At 36.2% G+C, this 18876-nt stretch overlaps 2 protein-coding genes across 3 annotated transcripts; one reads left to right on the top strand and one right to left on the bottom strand.

Moving 5' to 3' along the window:
- Positions 1–184: 184 nt before the first annotated feature.
- On the bottom strand, positions 185–8910 carry LOC122303195 (traB domain-containing protein). Of its 2 annotated transcripts, none has more exons than XM_043114832.1 (7): positions 8447–8910; positions 7742–7857; positions 7582–7670; positions 7406–7480; positions 7092–7199; positions 5603–5698; positions 185–570 (listed from the first exon to the last, which is right to left on the bottom strand). In XM_043114832.1, the coding sequence occupies exons 1-7, from the start codon at positions 8824–8826 to the stop codon at positions 301–303; spliced, it is 1134 nt and encodes a 377-aa protein (XP_042970766.1). In that variant the 5' UTR covers positions 8827–8910; the 3' UTR covers positions 185–300. The 2 variants fall into 2 exon arrangements, with proteins under 2 accessions (XP_042970766.1, XP_042970767.1); XM_043114833.1 differs by having other exon boundaries at positions 7742–7870; positions 8447–8625.
- Positions 8911–10453: 1543 nt separating this feature from the next.
- LOC122303196 (ethylene-responsive transcription factor ERF027-like) lies at positions 10454–11614 on the top strand. The gene has a single exon (XM_043114834.1). It carries the CDS (start codon positions 10577–10579, stop codon positions 11303–11305), a length of 729 nt encoding a protein of 242 aa, XP_042970768.1. The 5' UTR covers positions 10454–10576; the 3' UTR covers positions 11306–11614.
- Positions 11615–18876: the final 7262 nt, after the last annotated feature.

Below are 18876 nucleotides of genomic sequence, written 5' to 3'. Positions count from 1 at the left end.
TTTGTAGTCTCAAATTAATTACTAGAGTAAGGCAAAATGGCCCAATGGGCAAGCCATTGACCATTAAGGCTTAGTTGTCTTCTTCTTCTTCTTATAATTAATGTACTTTCTTTATTTACAATGTTAATTTGAGTCATAGACCTAGGACCCCAAATTTCATGACCCCATTACACATCATCCAAACTAACACACTTAATGGTTAGTTGTTCTATTAAATAACATAAATAATGCATATTTATAATTATAGAATTTTGAATAAATAAAGTAGAATAGTTGAAAATGAGGATCATTCACCCGACTCTAGGCTCCACCTTTTATTTGTTCATATAATGCCCACAGCAGAATGCCAATTACAGTGTCTCTAACCAAACTCTTAAGAAGACTATCAACCCAACGATTGGAGCCAGGATCACCATCTGGCCTCTTCCCTGCAAGGTCCCGAAACCTCAAGTTTCCTTGGTCTGATACCAATGCGTATATCACTCCATTCATGTGCCCCTTTCCAATCACCCCCACCACTCGTTTACTGTTATTCACAGCTTTGCTTCGCTTTAGTGACCATGCAAGGTACTGGGACAGAAAAACATCACATATTCCTTAATTAGATTGATGATTATAGAGCTTAGGAAAGTAAAGCAGAAATATATTGAATGCCTCTTAATTATGTAGTTCATGAATGAGGACCAAGAGTATGACTATCATCTTTGATCTTCAGAAAAGAAATTAAAAAGATCCAAAGTGACGACGCAGTTATTAATTATGATACAACATGAATTAGCAAAGACTAATTGTTGAAGAAATTCAATAATTTGCACGTTTGGGTTGTCCTAGTCTTTAGGAGTGGCAGTAAGTTTGTTTCAGTTTATCTAGTCAATAGAAGTCTGTTTACCTAATCAATAAGAGTTTGTTTTGAACGTTGGATAGTGCATATTTTTATGTTGCTTTCAGTTATGTATTAGTCTATTTATCGGCTATTTGTTTATCAATGAAAAATGAGAAAAGTATATCCTCTACTTCCTACTATTATCAGTGGTACCAAAAAAAGGTTGAGTTCCAAGGAGAGAAAAAGCAAAATTGATGATTTCCGAAAGTTTTGTATAGCCAGCCATTCCACGCTTTGATGGTCACTATGACCATTGGAGCGTGCTCAAGGAGAACTTCTTGAGGTCCAAAGAATATTGGACGGTTGTTGTTCCTTGAGTAGCAGAACCAGTAGCAGGTGTTATGCTGACAGATGAGCAAAAGACAGAGCTTGAAGGGCTGAAGTTAAAGGATCTTATAGCAAAGAATTATCTCTTCCAAGCTATTGATTGCTCAATCTTGGAAACCTTCTTTGCAAAGACACAGCCAAGCATATTTGGGATTCCATGAAGAAGAAGTACCAGGGTACAGCAAAGGCTAAGAGGCAGCAGCTTCAAGCACTTCGTTCGGAGTTCGAAATACTTCGAATGAAGTCAAGAGAAATCAGTTATAGACTATTTTTCAAGAACAATGGTAATCGTTAACAAGATGCGGATCCATGATGACAAGATAGAGGATGTTCTTATTGTTGAGAATATTCTTTGATCCTTAACACCAAAATTTAATTTTCTTGTCTGTCTATAGAAGAAGCTAATGATGTTGGTTTACTGTCAATTGATGGGTTACAAAGTTCTTTGTTGGTTCATGAGCAAAAAATTAACCAGCAGGACAAATAAGAACAAGCATTGAAGGCCTAATCTGAAAATCACTCTACACCTAGTAGAGCTAATAGAGGACGAGGAAGAGGCAGATGTCGAGGTAGGAGGTAGAAACAACAATGATCATGGGAACCAACAATAAAATCATCATCATCAAGAGAGTCAATTTCAAGGAAGAGGCAGAGGACGTGGAGGCCACCACTCAACAACTTAGAGATCAAAGTCAGCAGACAAGTCCAATGTTGAATGTTTCATATGTCATAGGTATGGCCATTATAAATCAGAATGTCAAACTGATTTGAATAAACAAAGTAGAGATCAAACTAACTTTTCAAAAAAGGAAGAAGAGGTGTCTCTTTTGATGGTGTGTCACGTGAAGGAAGAAACTCAACAAAACATATGGTATTTAGACACTGGATGCAGCAACCACGTGTGAAGAGAAGGAGGCATTTTCTGACTTGGATGAATCCTTTCGCAGCTCTGTTAAGTTTGGTAACAACTCCAAAATTTCTATTATAGGAAAAGAAAATGTAACAATCCAAACCAAAGGAAATTCCACCCACACTATCGCTAATGTTCTTTTTGTGCCAGATTTAAAGACCAACTTGCTTAGTGTGGGTCAGTTACAAGAAAAAAGATACGAAATTTTTATCAAAGATGGAGTATGTCAGATTCAAGACGCAAAGTTGGGCTTAATTGCTCAAGTTAACATGACGGTGAATCGTATGTTCCCACTTTATCTCACAACACAGCTCATTCGTGCTTCTCGGCAAAATTAGAAGATGAGGCATGGCTATGGCACTTTCGCTATGGGCATCTGAATTTTGGTGGATTGAAAACACTACAACAAAAAAACATGGTAATAGGACTTCCTCAAATTACAGCTTCTTCTCAAGTTTGTGAAGAATGTGTTGTTAGCAAACAACACCGTAATCAATTCCCATAAAGAAAATCTTGGAGAGCGAAGAAAGCATTGGAGCTTGTTCATTTTGACATTTGTGGGCCAATAACATCACATTCTAATGGAGGTAAAAAATATATAATTACCTTCATTGATGATTATAATCGTAAGATTTAGGTTTATTTTTTGCAAGAAAAATCTGAAACCTTTGTAGCCTTTAAAAGATATAAAGCGCTTGTTGAGAAAGAAATTGGCAACCTAATAAAAGTTCTTCGCACGGATCGTGGTGGAGAATATAACTCACATGAATATACAAATTTTTGTGAGAACCATGGAATTAAGAGACAACTTAAAGCAACTTATATACCCCAACAAAATGGTGTATGCGAGAGGAAGAACCGCACTATTATGAATATGGTGCGAAGCCTTTTGACAACAAGTGGCATTCCAAAAAGTTTCTGGCCTGAAGCAGTTAATTGGAGCACTCATATATTGAACGGAAGTCTCACACTTGTTGTTCAAAATATGACACCGGAGGAAGCATGGAGTGGAAGGAAACCTGTTGTAGATCATTTTCGGATTTTTGGGTGTATAGCCTATGCCCATATTCCAGATGAAAAGAGGAGGAAGCTAGACAACAAGGGAGAAAAATGCATTTTTCTTGGTGTTAGTGATAAGTCAAAAGCTTATAAACTATACAATCCTAACACCATGAAAATTGTCATCAGCCCTAATGTGGTATTTGATGAAAAAGGCACCTGGTCATGGAATCAAAATGGTGTTAAAGAAAGTATTCCAGCAGATTTTGATGATGAGGAGAAAGGGCAGCAGCCTATGGAGAATGAGCAAGAAGAGGAAGTCACTCAAAATGTTCCAACTTATCAAAGCCCACTTGCAATTGAATCACAAAGGCCTCAACGTGTTCGAAGAAGACCAGCATGGATAACTAATTATGAGGTAATTGGAGTTGGCCAAGGTGATGACCCACTTACACATTTTGCTCTATTTTCAGATTGTGATCCTACCATTTTTGAAGTGGCTGCCAAAGAACCGAAATGGAGAAAGGCTATGGATGCTGAAATTACAGTCATTAAAAGAAATGATACATGGGAGCTATGTGATCTTCCAAAAGGGTAGAAGACAATTGGTGTAAAGTGGGTTTACAAGACAAAGCTGAAGGGGTGAGATTGACAACCACAAGGCATGCTTGGTAGCTAAGGGCTACAAGCAGGAGTTTGGTGTTGATTATAAAGAAGTCTTTGCTCCGGTTGTAAGGCATAATACAATCAGATTGGTGATTGCTATGGCAGCTCAAAACTTATGGCCTATCTTCCAGTTGGAAATCAGCATTCCTCCATGGAGATTTGAAAGAAGAGGTATTTATCGATCAACCTCCTGGTTATGTAAAACTTGGCAATGAGCATAAAGTGTATAAGTTAAAGAAAGCTCTATATGGATTAAAACAAGCTCCATGGGCTTGATATAATCGTATAGAAACTTATTTTTTGAAGGAAGGATTTCAAAAATGTCCTTATGAACATAAACTTTTTATAAAGACTGAAGACGGAGGAAAAATGCTCATTGTTTGCTTATATGTAGATGATTTAATCTACACTGAAAATAATACAACCATGTTTGGAAGTTTTAAGAAATCCATGATGGCTGAATTTGAGATGTCTGATCTTGGCATGATGCATTATTTTCTTGGCATTGAAGTGGTGCAGTCTTCTACTGGAATTTTTATTTCTCAAAAGGAGTATGTGTGAGAAATCTTGGACAGGTTTTAGATGAAGGATTGTAATCCCGTAAATACTCCATCTGAGTTTGGTATGAAGCTAAACAAAGATAATGGAGGAAAAAAGGTTGATGACACTCTTTACAAACAAATAGTGGGGAGTTTAATGTATTTGACAGCAACAAGACTTGATATAATGCATGTTGTAAGTGTGATTAGCAGGTACATGGAATGTCCTACAGAGATTCATCTCTTGGCTGCAAAAAGAATTTTTCGTTACTTGCAAGGTACTAAGGACAATGGGCTGTTCTACAAGAGTGGAAAAAAATCAGATCTGTTTGGGTTTATAGATAGTGATTATGAAGGAGATTTAGATGATCGAAAAAGCACATCTGGGTATGTTTTCATGATGGGGACAAGAGCTGTTTCATGGTCATATAAGAGGCAACCTATCGTCACATTATCATCCACTGAAGCTGAATTTGTTGCTTCAACATCTTGTGCTTGTCAAGCTATCAAGCTAAAGAAAACCTTAAAGAGCTGCATTTTAAGGAGGATGGACCTACTCAGATTTATTGTGACAACAGTTCAGCAATAAAGCTTTCAAAAAATCCAATTTTACATGGTCGAAGCAAACATATAGATGTGAAGTATCATTTTTTAAGGGATCTTACAAATGATGGAGTCATTAATCTTATTTACTACAGAAGTGAAGACTAGATTGCTGATATTCTAACCAAGCCTCTCAAGTTTCCTGCATTTCAGAAGCTCTGGAAGCTACTTGGTGTTTGTACTTCAAATGTTTCAATTTGAAGGATGAAGCTTCAAATTTTAACTCTTATTAAACTGGATGTATGTCTGGAACATCAGTTTAAGGGAGGGATTGTTGAGGAAATTCAATAATTTGCACGTTTGGGTTGTCAAGTCTTTAGGAGTGTCAGTAAGTTTGTTTCAATTTATCTAGTCAATAGAAGTCTGTTTACCTAGTCAATAGGAGTTTGTTTTGAACATTGGATAGTGCCTATTTTCATGTTGCTTTCAGTTATGTATTAGCCTATTTATAGGCTGTTTGTTTATCAATGAAAAATGAGAAAAGTATATCCTCTGCTTTCTCTATAATCCTCTGCTTCCTACTGTTATCACTAATGCTTCCCCTCTTGATTCAACAAAACTAAATGAAGATTTTATTCCAATATCCCAACACTTTTTGATCCATGAGAATGTATACGTTTCAGAATTCAAGGACATTTATGTTTCTAGAGCTTTTCCTAGTTGGGAAGTACTTACAGTGTCTCGTTCATGTATAAGAGGCTGCAGGAGTGATGGATATGAAAAACTTAGCTGCTCGTAGAGTCGAAAGGTGCTATCATCTGAATTTGGCTCCTGCAAAATATAGTTATATTATTGCAACCATATTGTCGACTATGGTGTAAAATGCATGATAGGCAACTTTGATTTTACATTATGAGAGCTCAGGAGTCAGGATTTTTTTATTATTGCTTTCCACTTGCTGTTACATTTCATGCTAGTTTCTAGATTCTGTTAACAATTTATTTTTTAATAAGGGGACAAGACCCCAAAATTTAGATTCTGTTAACAATTGATTTCTTCCTTTTCAAAGGCTTCCTGTGTCCCATCCTACTTCAAAACAGAGCAATTTGCAACTGCTCTATCATGATATTCTGTTCCTTGAGAATAGAAAACTTACTTATGAATCTTGTCCGCATAATATCTATGTCTAAGGGTGTGAAATAAACATAAAAGTAACAAGCAACCGAAAAGAAAAAACAAGTTAGTTAATTACAAAACACACCATGGGCGATATCAACTACATTCCACTTTACCTATGGATTGAGAAAGAGAAGACTCATTTAACTCTGAAATTAAGGTCTCAACATGATCCTGGTTGCATCAGGGTCTATAGATTTTTTATGACAACAATCCCACTTTGATAACTTATAAGATACAGCCTCTACCCCCTCCTTTCACTGGACACCGTTAGCTTTTACCTAGGTCCCTCTATAGAAGGTTGCTTACCAATTCAGGCAGTCCCTGACTCACGAGGCTATATAACTTTTCAGCGCTGATCAGGAATCCCTCCATAATCTAATTCCTTTTGCTAATGTAAACAAGGGATCTGCAATTCGTGCCAATTGCAGAGACAATTCACAGAGAGAGAGAGAGAGAGAGAGAGAGAGAGAGAGAGAGAGAGAGAGAGAGAAAGATGATGAAGTTATCCAAAAAACGTGGGAACCACCATGGGTAGCATGAACCTCACTGCCTGTATCTAATTCTCGTCGAGTTGCATTCTATAACTCGGACAACAAATTATAAAACCAATAATGACATCCCCCAGGTCAAAACAATTGTCTTGGAGATGGTCAAAGCAAAGGTCTTGGAGATGGCAAAAAAAATCTCTGTAACCAACCCCAACTCAATTGAACAAAGGCTTTCTCAAATTTAATATGTGAAATCGATACTGACTGTGTCATCACTTCATAACATTTTCAAACACCAAAATATGAATGGGAAGTGTTACTGCTGGAGTATTATATACACAGATTTTTTTAAAGAAAGCAGTTTGAATTGAGAAAGTATAGAACATGTCATATAAAATCATACTTTCTAAGGAAACTTTAGCAACGATGCAGAAATCCTCAGAGCCAAGGATACATATACGTGTGCGTACTCTCTCTCTCTCCCCCTCTCCTTATCAAGACATCAATAAGGAACAAATCAGTTCGTACAGATGACAAAGAAACCAGGGTAAGCATACCTTGAGACCGTTCCTAGACATATCAGATGATGATGTTATCCCACGAATAACTGATGTCACTAAACTCAATTTCTCAGTCCATGTTAGAGAATTCCAAGCCCTTTCAAGCTGCAACAACACAGATGACAAAGACTGAAATTCTGTCACTTGGCATATTATGTATATCTAAAAACCCAGCTTCCAAAACAAAGACCAATGAATATACTAATTAATTTAATGCATGATCACTAAAATAAAAAATCATTATGGCCAGAATAGGAATTTAACTTGAGAATGTCTCACGAGAATGCAAGAGTCAACATGTCTGTACATACCGTTATCTCAATTGGACGATCTCCCAAAACTATTTGAGCTCCTACTTCTTCAGATACTTTTCGAGCAGCACGGAACTATATTTTAGGGAACAACTTGGTAAATCAGAATTCTCAAAACAAAAACAAAGGCAAGTTTCTCAAGTGCTTGATTGGGTATTTAAATTTAAATCGGCTACCTCATCACCAAAAGGGCGGTTGATATCTGAAGAGATTTTTGAGGAAAACACTGCCAGTAGTAGACGTAGTGCTAGAGCGGTTTGACCCCCTGCCATCCGGATATTTAGTAACTAATTTTCCGATGAAACATGTTGAAAAACACAACTTCTTACTGCTTACCCAAGTTTATGCTACGACCAACTGCACCAAAGAATTCAGTCCCACTCAAAGAAAACATATTTGAACGTAATTGCTGGACAGCCGCACCATCATTGGAAGCGTACATGATTCCAGCTCTGAAAATGAACTCTGCAACAACCGGAGTTAAGATGCGGATTGAAGGTAAACAAGTTTGAGAATCATACTGCTTAATTATTGCAATCTTTGTTGCCAATCAAAGCACTAAAATAGTGTTAATGCTTTGTCCAGATGAAGTGTAGTCTTGAGATCAAAAAGAAAACATTTGGCCATCTGAGAGGCCTTGCACCATATAGAATCAACTAAATCCTGCATAAAATTTAGTTCTTTTTATTGACATCAGTTCTATGTTACCTGTACTCTCAAACAGAGATTCGAGGTGATGTTGCTGGCTAAATTCTTAAGTTTCCAATGGTCAAGAACCGTAATTGTTAACTCTATGATAGTCATGATTGTGGATTGGGCTAATTGGATATATATTAGTGAAAATTGGTCAAACACTTCGCTTGTGAAACCACAACATGGAAAAGGAAGTCGTAAAAAGCTCAAAAATTTCGCAAATGGAGCATAACCTTTTTTTTTTTAGGAAAATGTCTCTGTTTATATATCAGCATTCAGTATTCTACTTCACAATTTGCATTGACAAAATAAATTCAACCAATCACCAGTAAAAAAAATCACACTTGCCTGCTTCTACATAGCTCCACCACCACATTATCAGGATTCACAGCCCGCAAAACGCGCTCAACGTCCTCAACCGATTCCCGTGATATGTGGGTGGTCCCGACCAACCATATCTTCTCCGGCTCCACAAACTCCGTCCTCCATGCTGGTACTGGACCATACCGTCTTTTCTCAATCAATACCAAGCTCCCAGTATCAGCCAAATCAAGCAATTCAGGGTAAGTTTGGGCTATTATGGTTCTTGAATCATCCAGGATTTCGGTTCTAAAATCAAAGTCTGGTGGAGGTGGTTTGATTGAAACCTTGGAGGGTTTTAGGGGCTTTTTGGAGAGGCAAAATGGGTTGGTGGTGAAGATGGGGAAGGATGATTTGAGGGTCTCCATGGATGAGAATGAGAAAGCTATGTGGGTCTTTTGCGACTCTCAGAAATGCGAGTGTTCCTAATTTTTTGTGTTTTAAGAATTTAGATAAGGCAACTGACTTTAACGACCATTAGCCCACACACGTGAGCGGGGCATCGGTTGTCACACGTGTAAGTGAGCTGATATATATATATATATATATTTTCAATTTTATGTATTTTAAATGTGGCCTAAAAGAGAGGAAACTGGAGTTTGGTGATTTGAAGGTGAAGAATGATAAGACAGGTGACATGACAAATACAGCACATAACCTGGGTGTAATGTTACGTGCACCCACACAACTTAGAAAGCACGTGGGTAACATTTAAGGACAGTGACTCGACAGATTTCATCGGTAACATGTGAAAGCTTTTCATGCCCTGTTTCCCTTATTTAAAAACCGCGTTTTGGGAATGAAAAAAAACACAAACTTTCTTAGGATCTAAGAAAAAAATAAATGTAATCATTTCAAAAATAAAAAGAAAAAAAAAATTTAATAAGAATGATGAAAAGAAAATTAGGTGTAAAATATGCAAACAATCTGAAATGCAATTCCCTCAAATTGCATGTATCTATTTCCTCTACAGCACCTTAGTTAATTTTTTTTACCTTGGTTAATTTTTTTTACCTTAGTTAATTTTTTTTCTGTGTTTTATAGATGACTTGCTTGAGCTTTTCATATTCTAGTCACCTAACCATATCAATGCACAAGTTCTCTCTCTAGACTTTGGCAATGGCAGCTTTAACATCAGTGGCCCACAGACTAATGAAAGAGGGTATTCGCATGTATAAGCTTTAGCTTTAAAAAAAAAAAAAATAGAAGAATATAATTTTCCAACCACCTAGAAAATCAAACTCAAACAGCAATAATAATCTGTGGTAAAATGAAACAGACTTTTAACTGAAGAAAATTATTAGTCCCTGCTGATGTTCTTGCATGCCGATGGAATAGAATATTACTGTAACTATAAAAGAATCACGTAAAAATAATTTTATAAATTGATGTAATTTTATATGATTTGTTAAATTTATTTTATAATAAAAATAATTTTAAAATCGAACAAACTATATTAATCCACATCAATTTATTGCATTAATTTTATATAATCATTTTGTAACTATAGTATTTAGATAATATCGATTTCCAACTCTTATCTCCTTTGTAAATAGAATGCAAAACAGTTTCAAAAACTGGCAATCATATTAATATAATAACAGTAATAACAATACATACCATGCATTTACCATATAAAAATAAATAAAATAAAATTACAGTACTCCATTAGAAAACTTTAAAAAGTTTAAATAGAAGAGAAATAGAGTTTCGTAAAACATGAGATCGATATTCAATAAATATTATTATGATGAGAATTTGGAAGAGATTTTTCCAATGAAAGTGAAACGAAAGATAAAGTAGTCTTTGGTAATTAAGTACCAAATGAAAAGGAAATGTTAATTGACCGGGTAGGTTACAGCTAATTGCTAGTTTGCGCCTAATACGTGTGCCCACTTTTGGTCGCACCATGTCACCCTAGAGGGTTAGCCACGAATTTCCCACGCTTTTCCCCCCCATGCTTTCACTTCCTCTTAAATGGACCCAAAATCCTGACACGCCATTAAACCCTTTCACAGATCAATTCTATATTACAGTTAGGCCCCTATCTATCTATCTATTTGTTTTTCCCATTTTTTGTTTACGTACACAGAGAAGTATACATATTCATGCACTCACATGGCCAATAATCCTGCTAACGTGCGCCAAGATGACCCACAGCCACAAGTTGCGGCGCCCGGCCTCTCCATACAAGTGCCTGAACCTTCTTTTCCAACCGATGTGCGCCAGGAGGAGACAACGCCACGTCTTTCTGCTCCCAGTGCCACAGCCTTTGAAGACCCGTCTCCCAGGCCCCTACCATCTCCAGGCGGGTCATCAGGGCAACAGGCCTCCGGTGGGAGTCCGAAATATCGGGGAGTGCGGAGCCGGAGCGGGAAATGGGTGTCCGAAATAAGGGAGCCACGTAAGACTACGCGTATTTGGCTCGGTACGTACCCGACTCCGGAGATGGCAGCCGCCGCCTACGACGTGGCCGCTCTGGCCTTGAAAGGCCCCGATACCTCTCTGAACTTCCCGAATTCCATCCTTTCGTACCCTATACCGGCTTCGACATCGGGGAGCGATATTCAAGCTGCGGCGGCCAGTGCGGCGGAGGCTATGGCACGGAAGATGGAGACGTCGGAGAGTACTGAAGGAAAGCAGGAAACAACGCCCTCGGAAAATAAGGATATGACGATCAGCAGTAGCAGTACTCAGGTGGGCGAGGAGTATATCGACGAGGAAGCGCTCCTGAACATGCCGAATTTGCTGGTGGACATGGCGGAGGGAATGCTCGTGAGCCCGCCGAGGATTGAGTCGAAGTCTTCGGACGACTCAGATGGAGAAGAATTATGGAGTTATTCCTAAGATGGCACATGAAATCTGAAGAAGGAAACATATATAAATATATATATCGTCGCTCGCCACTTCAGGTAATGGTATTCATGGAAAAGTTTTAGTATTTTCCATATCGTGTGTGGTTTTCTCTCTCTTTTTTGTTGTTGTTGTTTCCAATTAAGTTTTCAAAGTGCTTTCCTACATTTTGGTTGATCTGGTTCTGAACTACCGCAGCAGTTGCGTTAGCTAGTAGGTAGAACTAGTGTTGATTTTGCTGCTGTCTTGGTGGTTGTGTTTTTGTATATACAAATATCAAGAGCTTACATTTCGACCTTCTCATTTGTTCGATCTTGTCAAGTTAGTTTATTATCAGAAATCCAAATGTATTACAACATCTGCTGGTAGATCTCCACGAGTCTATCATGTCCATATATATATATTATATATACGGATTATCATACTCCCTTAATTTCTTTCATATGGGTAATATTTATACGTACAAATCATCAGTATTCTCAGGCTCAGCCTTTTGTTTTGAGGGGAGAGAAACAACAACATGTTTTGTTTTATGATTAACCGAGGCCCAGGTGACTGTAACATTAAACTTTAAAGTAGCACTTTTTTCTTCTCGGGGAATATAACATGAAAGTCATTTAATTGAATGTCGGGTTATCATGATAGAAGCATATATTGAAAGTTGGGGATTGATTGTATATAATGATCATTAGTTCTTCAACTGAAGAAAACCAGGACGCGCGGGATTCAGAAACATGTCTCATTCGTAAACCCTGATCTGTCTAGCTAGTCGCTATGTAATCAATTTTATCGATATGACGTCTTACGATCGAGTAAGTATATACCACCCTGTCTATATATGTATGTATGTATGTATGTATATCTTTGAGATACGCCTACCTAGCTAGCTAATTAGTAGTTTATAATCCGCCCTTTTGATTCAAAAGAAGAAGAATTGTTTTTCTTTGAAACTTATAATTAATTATCCACAAATATCTATAAACTTTTAAGACATCATGGTAGTCAAACATTTGAGACGACGAGGCAAAATTTGTGCCAAAGATCAAGGGCAGCATTTTCAGGAAATTTGAATAACTTTTACTACTGAACTTTAAATTTTTATTTTGTTTTTGTTCTTTCGTAAGCTGACCGGACTTTTCTCTGTTTCTACCATGCATATATATCATTCACGATTGCACCTTTGAATATTGATAATCATTCCAAAGCAGTCCGAGCATATTTATGAATACATTTCACAATGGTTCCGAGTTTAGATACATATATGCATAAGAGAATTATAAGATCTAAAGGTCGTGACGTTATTTCATCAACTCGTGATTAAATCATACCCAAACAAGACAACAAATAAGAGAAAGAATGATCCCTCGGCTGACTTTCGACGGAAGATTAATGATGAAGATATTCAAGAAAGATGACCACAATGATGATCTAATTACGTACTTTAAAAAGAAAAATGATCTTTCCAAAAGAGGATGATTGTTAAAGATAAGGTACTCAATAAAATTAGAAGCAGCCATTGGCACTAGAGATTGATTTCTATTTATGTCAATGGCCGGTGGGATCGAAGAATCTTTGTATTTTTTTTTTTATTATTTTGTTGTTTGGGGGGGGGGGGGGGGGGGGGGGGGGGTGGGTTAGAAGATTAGTTATACAAAGCGCTAGTTAACTTAATATTTGATCTGAATATTAGTGGATACTGTTCCAAAAAAGGCAAAAGCCGACTTATGAATGGACGGAGAAGGAAAGGATAACCACCTTTATCTTTTCAAGGTGGGTTTCTGATTAATTTATACGGATTTGGAAACGTCCTTCAATCACCTTTAATATAATGATAATGATAAGATTAAATTAGAGCATTGCAGCTAATTATTCGTCATGGGTGACGGCGACTTGGAGAAAGGTAATTGTCTCCCCAACCCCCCCTTACCTTACCCAACAAATTAATTAGCCCCTCGATCTCGTTGTTTTTCTTAAGCTTTGGAGGATATATAGAAAATATTATTTGACGTAAAGGTTGTTGATTGACTGTCAATGGTAGGGCTATGCATATCTCCCGAAAAACTGGCTGGTCCGATTAAAATAATTCAACCCGACCTGATTTTTAATGAGTTGTTATATGTTTAGGTCTCCAATCCGACTAGGAATGGGTTTTTAATCTTTGTTCCAACCCGTCTGAATACACTAGCTAATGAAGCTCTTCGTCTTCATTCATTGCATCTTGTACATTTGTTTTCCACCTCATCTCCAAATTTGTACATTTGTTTTTACCTCGTCTACAAGCCCTAGAAAATCGAAGAGCAGCCTCTCTTTTTCATCTTCGATCTGTTTATTTTTCATCTTCTAAAGAAGTAATGCTATTGTCGCCTGCACCAACAAGAACATGGTAAGATTCTATATGGTCACTGTAACTCGCTACCTCTCTCTTTTTCATCTTTGATCTATCTTCTTCATAAATTTAATTAAAAAAAAAAAATGTGTTCTTTGTCCCCTACCTGGCACGCTTCAAAAAAATCCATATCTTTGTTTCTTTGATCCTTAGAAGTTAGAATTAAATAATATTTATCATTCCAAAAATACAACTACATTTTAGGAAATACTGGGAAATAAATATGAGTAATAAGCAAATAAGGGATAAAATAAACTCAAAAACAAATGAGAATTGAAAGATTAGAACGCCAAAGCGGCTATGATACTCAAGCCACTCAAAATGACCCCATGCCAACTCTTCGAGTCCGAACCTAACTCATCACTGACCGATCCTTGTGCAATCTCCAGAGACAAACTCAACGGCACTGGATTTGGAGGGCTACTACTTGATGGAAAACTGCAGGTAATTCCGCTAGAGTCGTAGTCGATGGAATGTTTGTCGATGCCTTAGGAGGGGCCATTTGCCGGAACCTCCACAATTTTTGGTGCCCCGATTGCATCGATGTGCAAAAAGTATAGGGTTTTTTTTATTTTTTTAGGTATAGTTCGGGTCATACGGGTTCGACCCCGTATTTATTTTGTTCGGGTCAATTTGACGCCTTGGATGAGCTCAGTCAGGTCGGGCACAAACCTAATTATTCCTAGCCGAGTTGCAAACCTAGTCAATGCACATGATATATCAATATTTATATACACATTATGTACATATACACTTGGTTGAGATTCGATAGGTCTAATCAAAATTAGAACACTTGGTTTGACATGTTGACTTTTAACCGTACACAATAATTCTAGTTAAAACAAATGCACGTTGTTAATTCCTATAAAGATCAATTGTCACTGTTATGAGCAACTAGCAATGAGGCATCATTTTTTGTTTTAGCAACAAAGTAGTGGCCGCTAGAGCATCGTAATGAGATGAAATGAGAATTTTATAAATAGTAATTGTTAATGTTGTGTTTCGCACACCTTTGGGCTCTCAACAATTTAGGTCTTCGATCTTAGACCTGTGAATATAGAGAAAACACCTTGAAATGGGGGGTAGTGGTGGTGGCTAGGGAGTCTTCAATGTCAAAGTCAATATCATCTTAGAGTTTAGGGCATGTGTGTAGAGAGTTCAGTGAGAGTTCCTAATACTTGGGGATTTGCCTTTTATACCCAATTTTTGGGATTAGCTGTCCACGCCTTGTGTCAGGAGGATGTGTCCTCTCAGCAGTCCATGTGGTCAAATTCCTTTAATACGGCATGGCTTCTTAGGGTGGCGCAATAAATGCGGCGTGGTTCCCTCTCCCTATCCCAACATCTGCAAAAATGTACTGGTTTATTTTTTTCCAATATTATTTCAACCAAGAATTGCATTATATGGATATTTACATTAAAGATCTAGAAAATTAAGGTCTGACAAGTATTTTTTTTATGAGGTTAATAACATAAGAAAATGGTCCTTAAAATTGTAGTGATGATCACTAACGTTTGACCTCTATTGTTCTAGGCCTCTTCAAGTTATGGGTAATTGATAAATACAACCATCCAAAAAGATTCTTGTACAAGCTCAATTTATGGGAAAGCATAGTAGGATGGATAAGTTATAGGTGTCAACAACTGGTTCAAGCAAAGCAGCCCAGCCATCCTAGATTCCAAACGTAAGGTCATTTAAGTTAGCATATTGTGAGAACAATTGGATGGGAGGCTGAATTGGCTCGATATCATGTATGACTTAAGTAACAGGTTTACTTAAAATGTATCTATTACATTTTAAGCTAATTAGACTTGTTTATCCAGTATTTTACAAATGTTGATCCACCACATATTTGACTTGACTTCAATAATTCAATGAAGATTAATGGACAATAATGTTCTAGAAAATGTCTAGAATTGTGTCCCTTCTAGTTTTTTTTCCACTATCATGTTTAAAGTCATTTTTTCATAAACTGCCTATGAATTTTCATTCAGCCACGTAATGGTGATTATTTATGATAACTTGGAGGCACTATTAATGGTGATTATTTGTGACAATCAGATGTTATAATTTATGATTACTTGAAAATAACAAAACACCTGAAAAGGGTACATGAGAATAATTTGGTGAGAATATCACATATGAATATAATCTGCATTTATCATAAAGTAATAATCATTGTGTAATCAATTTTGATTATTTTTTCTCAACAGTACTAATAAAGCATTTTCAACGATATTTTGCTCCGTCGCAATTACTATTTGATCATATATACTACATAACAAATTTCCCAACAATATCATCTCGGCCAAAAAAATCAATTCCAACGAAAAAACACCACCAAATAGTTAATTGCAACGAATAAACATTTCTACAGAAATGATACACTGCAGTATTTCTAGCAGCTTATGAATCTTTTTGCAGTGAATCCGACTCGCCACAAAAAGTTTTACTTAGTGCTTTAACAAATGTCCCGAAAAACAATTCCCAACGAGAAAGGATGTTACTGGAAAACCTGGCTATCAACTTTTGTGATGATTTGAAGTGCTGTTTGCCATGACTTGAACTCGCCACAAAATGTTTTTCACATCGCTAATATAATCATCGATGTAAACAACTACCAACGAGTAATGGAGTTGTTGGGAAAAGTAATGGTTAGTATTTGCCATGATTAAAACTACTTTTTTTGACGATTCTCACTTGCCACAAAAAAGTTTAAGCAACCAATTGCCCGTCTCTCAGACCACTTTTTTCTATCGATTTTTACTTGTTCAGCGTCAAATTTTTATCGATGCAAAAAAAGTTATTTTTGACTAATTTATAAATTCGTCGTAGTAAACAAGTTGTGACTATACTTTGGCATCCAATGTGCAGCGGGCCAAAACCGACGGTAAAAATTATTTTGCGTTGAAAATGCCACTTTTTGTGGTGATTTTAGCCATTGGAAAAAGGGATATTTCTTGTAGTGTCCATTGGGCACACGCCGTCATGTCCTTCCTTCTTTATTTGTTAGATGATCAAGGACTCTTCATAATTTTCACTTGCCTGTCCTCTCAGGTCTACATTGAACTAGGTTCCGCAAGAAATGTGTCGAGGTAGCGTGTTCTTCTCCCCCCTCATTCTTTGCATTATGGGGGTTCCCGCGCTTTTGAGTTCATGGGCCGCCCTTTACTCAAAGGCTGAGGGCCTCTTGATTAGGCCGATGGGTTGCTCGATTGACATGAGCCCTTGTGTTCTTGGGCCTATATTCTGGACTTTTAGCATGGGGGAAATACCCCCTTACAGTAATGAAATAGTTTATGAATAGTAATGAAATAGTTTGAGTTAAGATATTTTATTGAGTTTTGAGAAATGAAAGAAATAAAAATTAGATAAAAATATTATAAAGTTAAAATATTGTTTTAATATAATTTTTTAATATATATTTTTTTTAAGATTTTAAAAAAAGTTTTATTTTTTAAAAAAATTTAAAAAAATTGTAATAATTAGATTAAAAAAATAAAAACCTTGAAATTAAATAATATTTTATATTTGAGTGATATTTAAAAATAAATTATGATAAGTTTTGAGATGAAATGATATGAAATGTCCCCCAACTCATCTCACTTCCAATCCCATACACATGAAAGCCCAAGATTAGTTTTGCCTTTAAGCGAGTATTATATTTGTATTAATACTTCTTCTCAGATATAACCGGCCAAACTCCTTTCAATAAGTAGGTTTAATGTATGGAATATTTAATTAAATATGATAAAGTGCATAATTAACGTTCAAACTCATGACTTTTATTATCATATTATATAAAATTATCTATTGTTTCAAAAGTTTAAAATGATGAAAAAATATAGATTTAATAATATATATATATTTGTATTAACAGAGCATATGGAAAACTTGTTAAGAGTTAAAAACTTTAAAAAACAGATTTGTGGGAATGCTTGGAAATATCGTGTGTACGTATCATTTCCCCACTTTCGGCTTTAACATTTTAAAATTATTTTATCCAAACTTAATAGGGGAAAGTTTTTGCCCAGAAGGTTTTATAGTTTGTTGTTCTTTTTTTGTAATACATTAATAATACATGTATATCTATCCTTGGGCAGGGATGACTTGATTGAAAATAGAAGTTTCTGGGAAATGCAGCAGCGTAAAATATCTGGTATCTTTAGTGAGTGCTACGACCTAATTACTCTGGACGGATTTGGTGGGCTAAGTCCAAGCTTAATTAGTGAGAAGCGTGTGCTTTAAGAAATAAGGGGCTTCTTATCTCGAACCAACCGACTTTTCTTTCTGAAATATATATTATATTTCTTTATATTCGTTTTTTCTTCTCAAACAATAAGCATTCAAAGATTTCCGCATACATCTGGTCAATATAAGTAAACTGAATCAATGAATGAAAAATCTCATATGGTATCAGAGCCTAGTTGCCAAGTGGATCAGTCATCGGAAATCTTGGTCTGAAACCAGCTCTCAAGTTCCAACGTCCTAACCAGGAAAGAGCTTATGTCAACGTCAAAGGTTTGGCTTTGTCCCAATCAAACTACGCCAACTCAAATGCATGAATGAGCTCTGCGTCGCAGTAGTAGTAGTCCTGTCCCCGTTCCTCTCTCCTTCCTCCTCCATAATTCCATTAATAGGGTAGAGCATATCTGATTCGTATCGTATGGTCAACTTCGCATCCCAAAAGAGTTAATACAAGATAAACCCAAATTTAGGTGGACTGGTCACCACCTGGCCATCCGTAGCTATCACTCTCATCTATATATTGGAATGATGGGAGTGATAAGGAAAATTATATCGTACAATAAATTCATTGGATTATTCTATTTTTAAACAAGTGGATATTATATATTATTTTCATTGTTTATATAATAAGATTAATCTACAAAATTTAATTTTAAAAACTTTTCTTTTAAATCAAATTATGTTGTGTAAATATTTGATGTGATCCAGACTGACTTATATACATATAAATAGAAATTTTTAAATCTTTTTGTAAGTTTGATTATTGACTATTGACATGAAAATCTATCACATGAACTTATATCAAAAGTTCATGGTGTTTTTACTGTCTTTATGAATATATATAATGAGTTTTACAATAAGTGATATATTACACATTAGATTTATATAAAACAAGACCATTATGAAACAAAATCTGTATTAATCATGTTAA

The sequence above is a fragment of the Carya illinoinensis genome, chromosome 3 (assembly GCF_018687715.1).
Source record: "Carya illinoinensis cultivar Pawnee chromosome 3, C.illinoinensisPawnee_v1, whole genome shotgun sequence".
Taxonomy (NCBI): domain Eukaryota; kingdom Viridiplantae; phylum Streptophyta; class Magnoliopsida; order Fagales; family Juglandaceae; genus Carya; species Carya illinoinensis.
The sequence above is the reverse complement of the archived record's forward strand: the minus strand, read 5'-3'. Positions and strand labels throughout refer to the sequence as shown.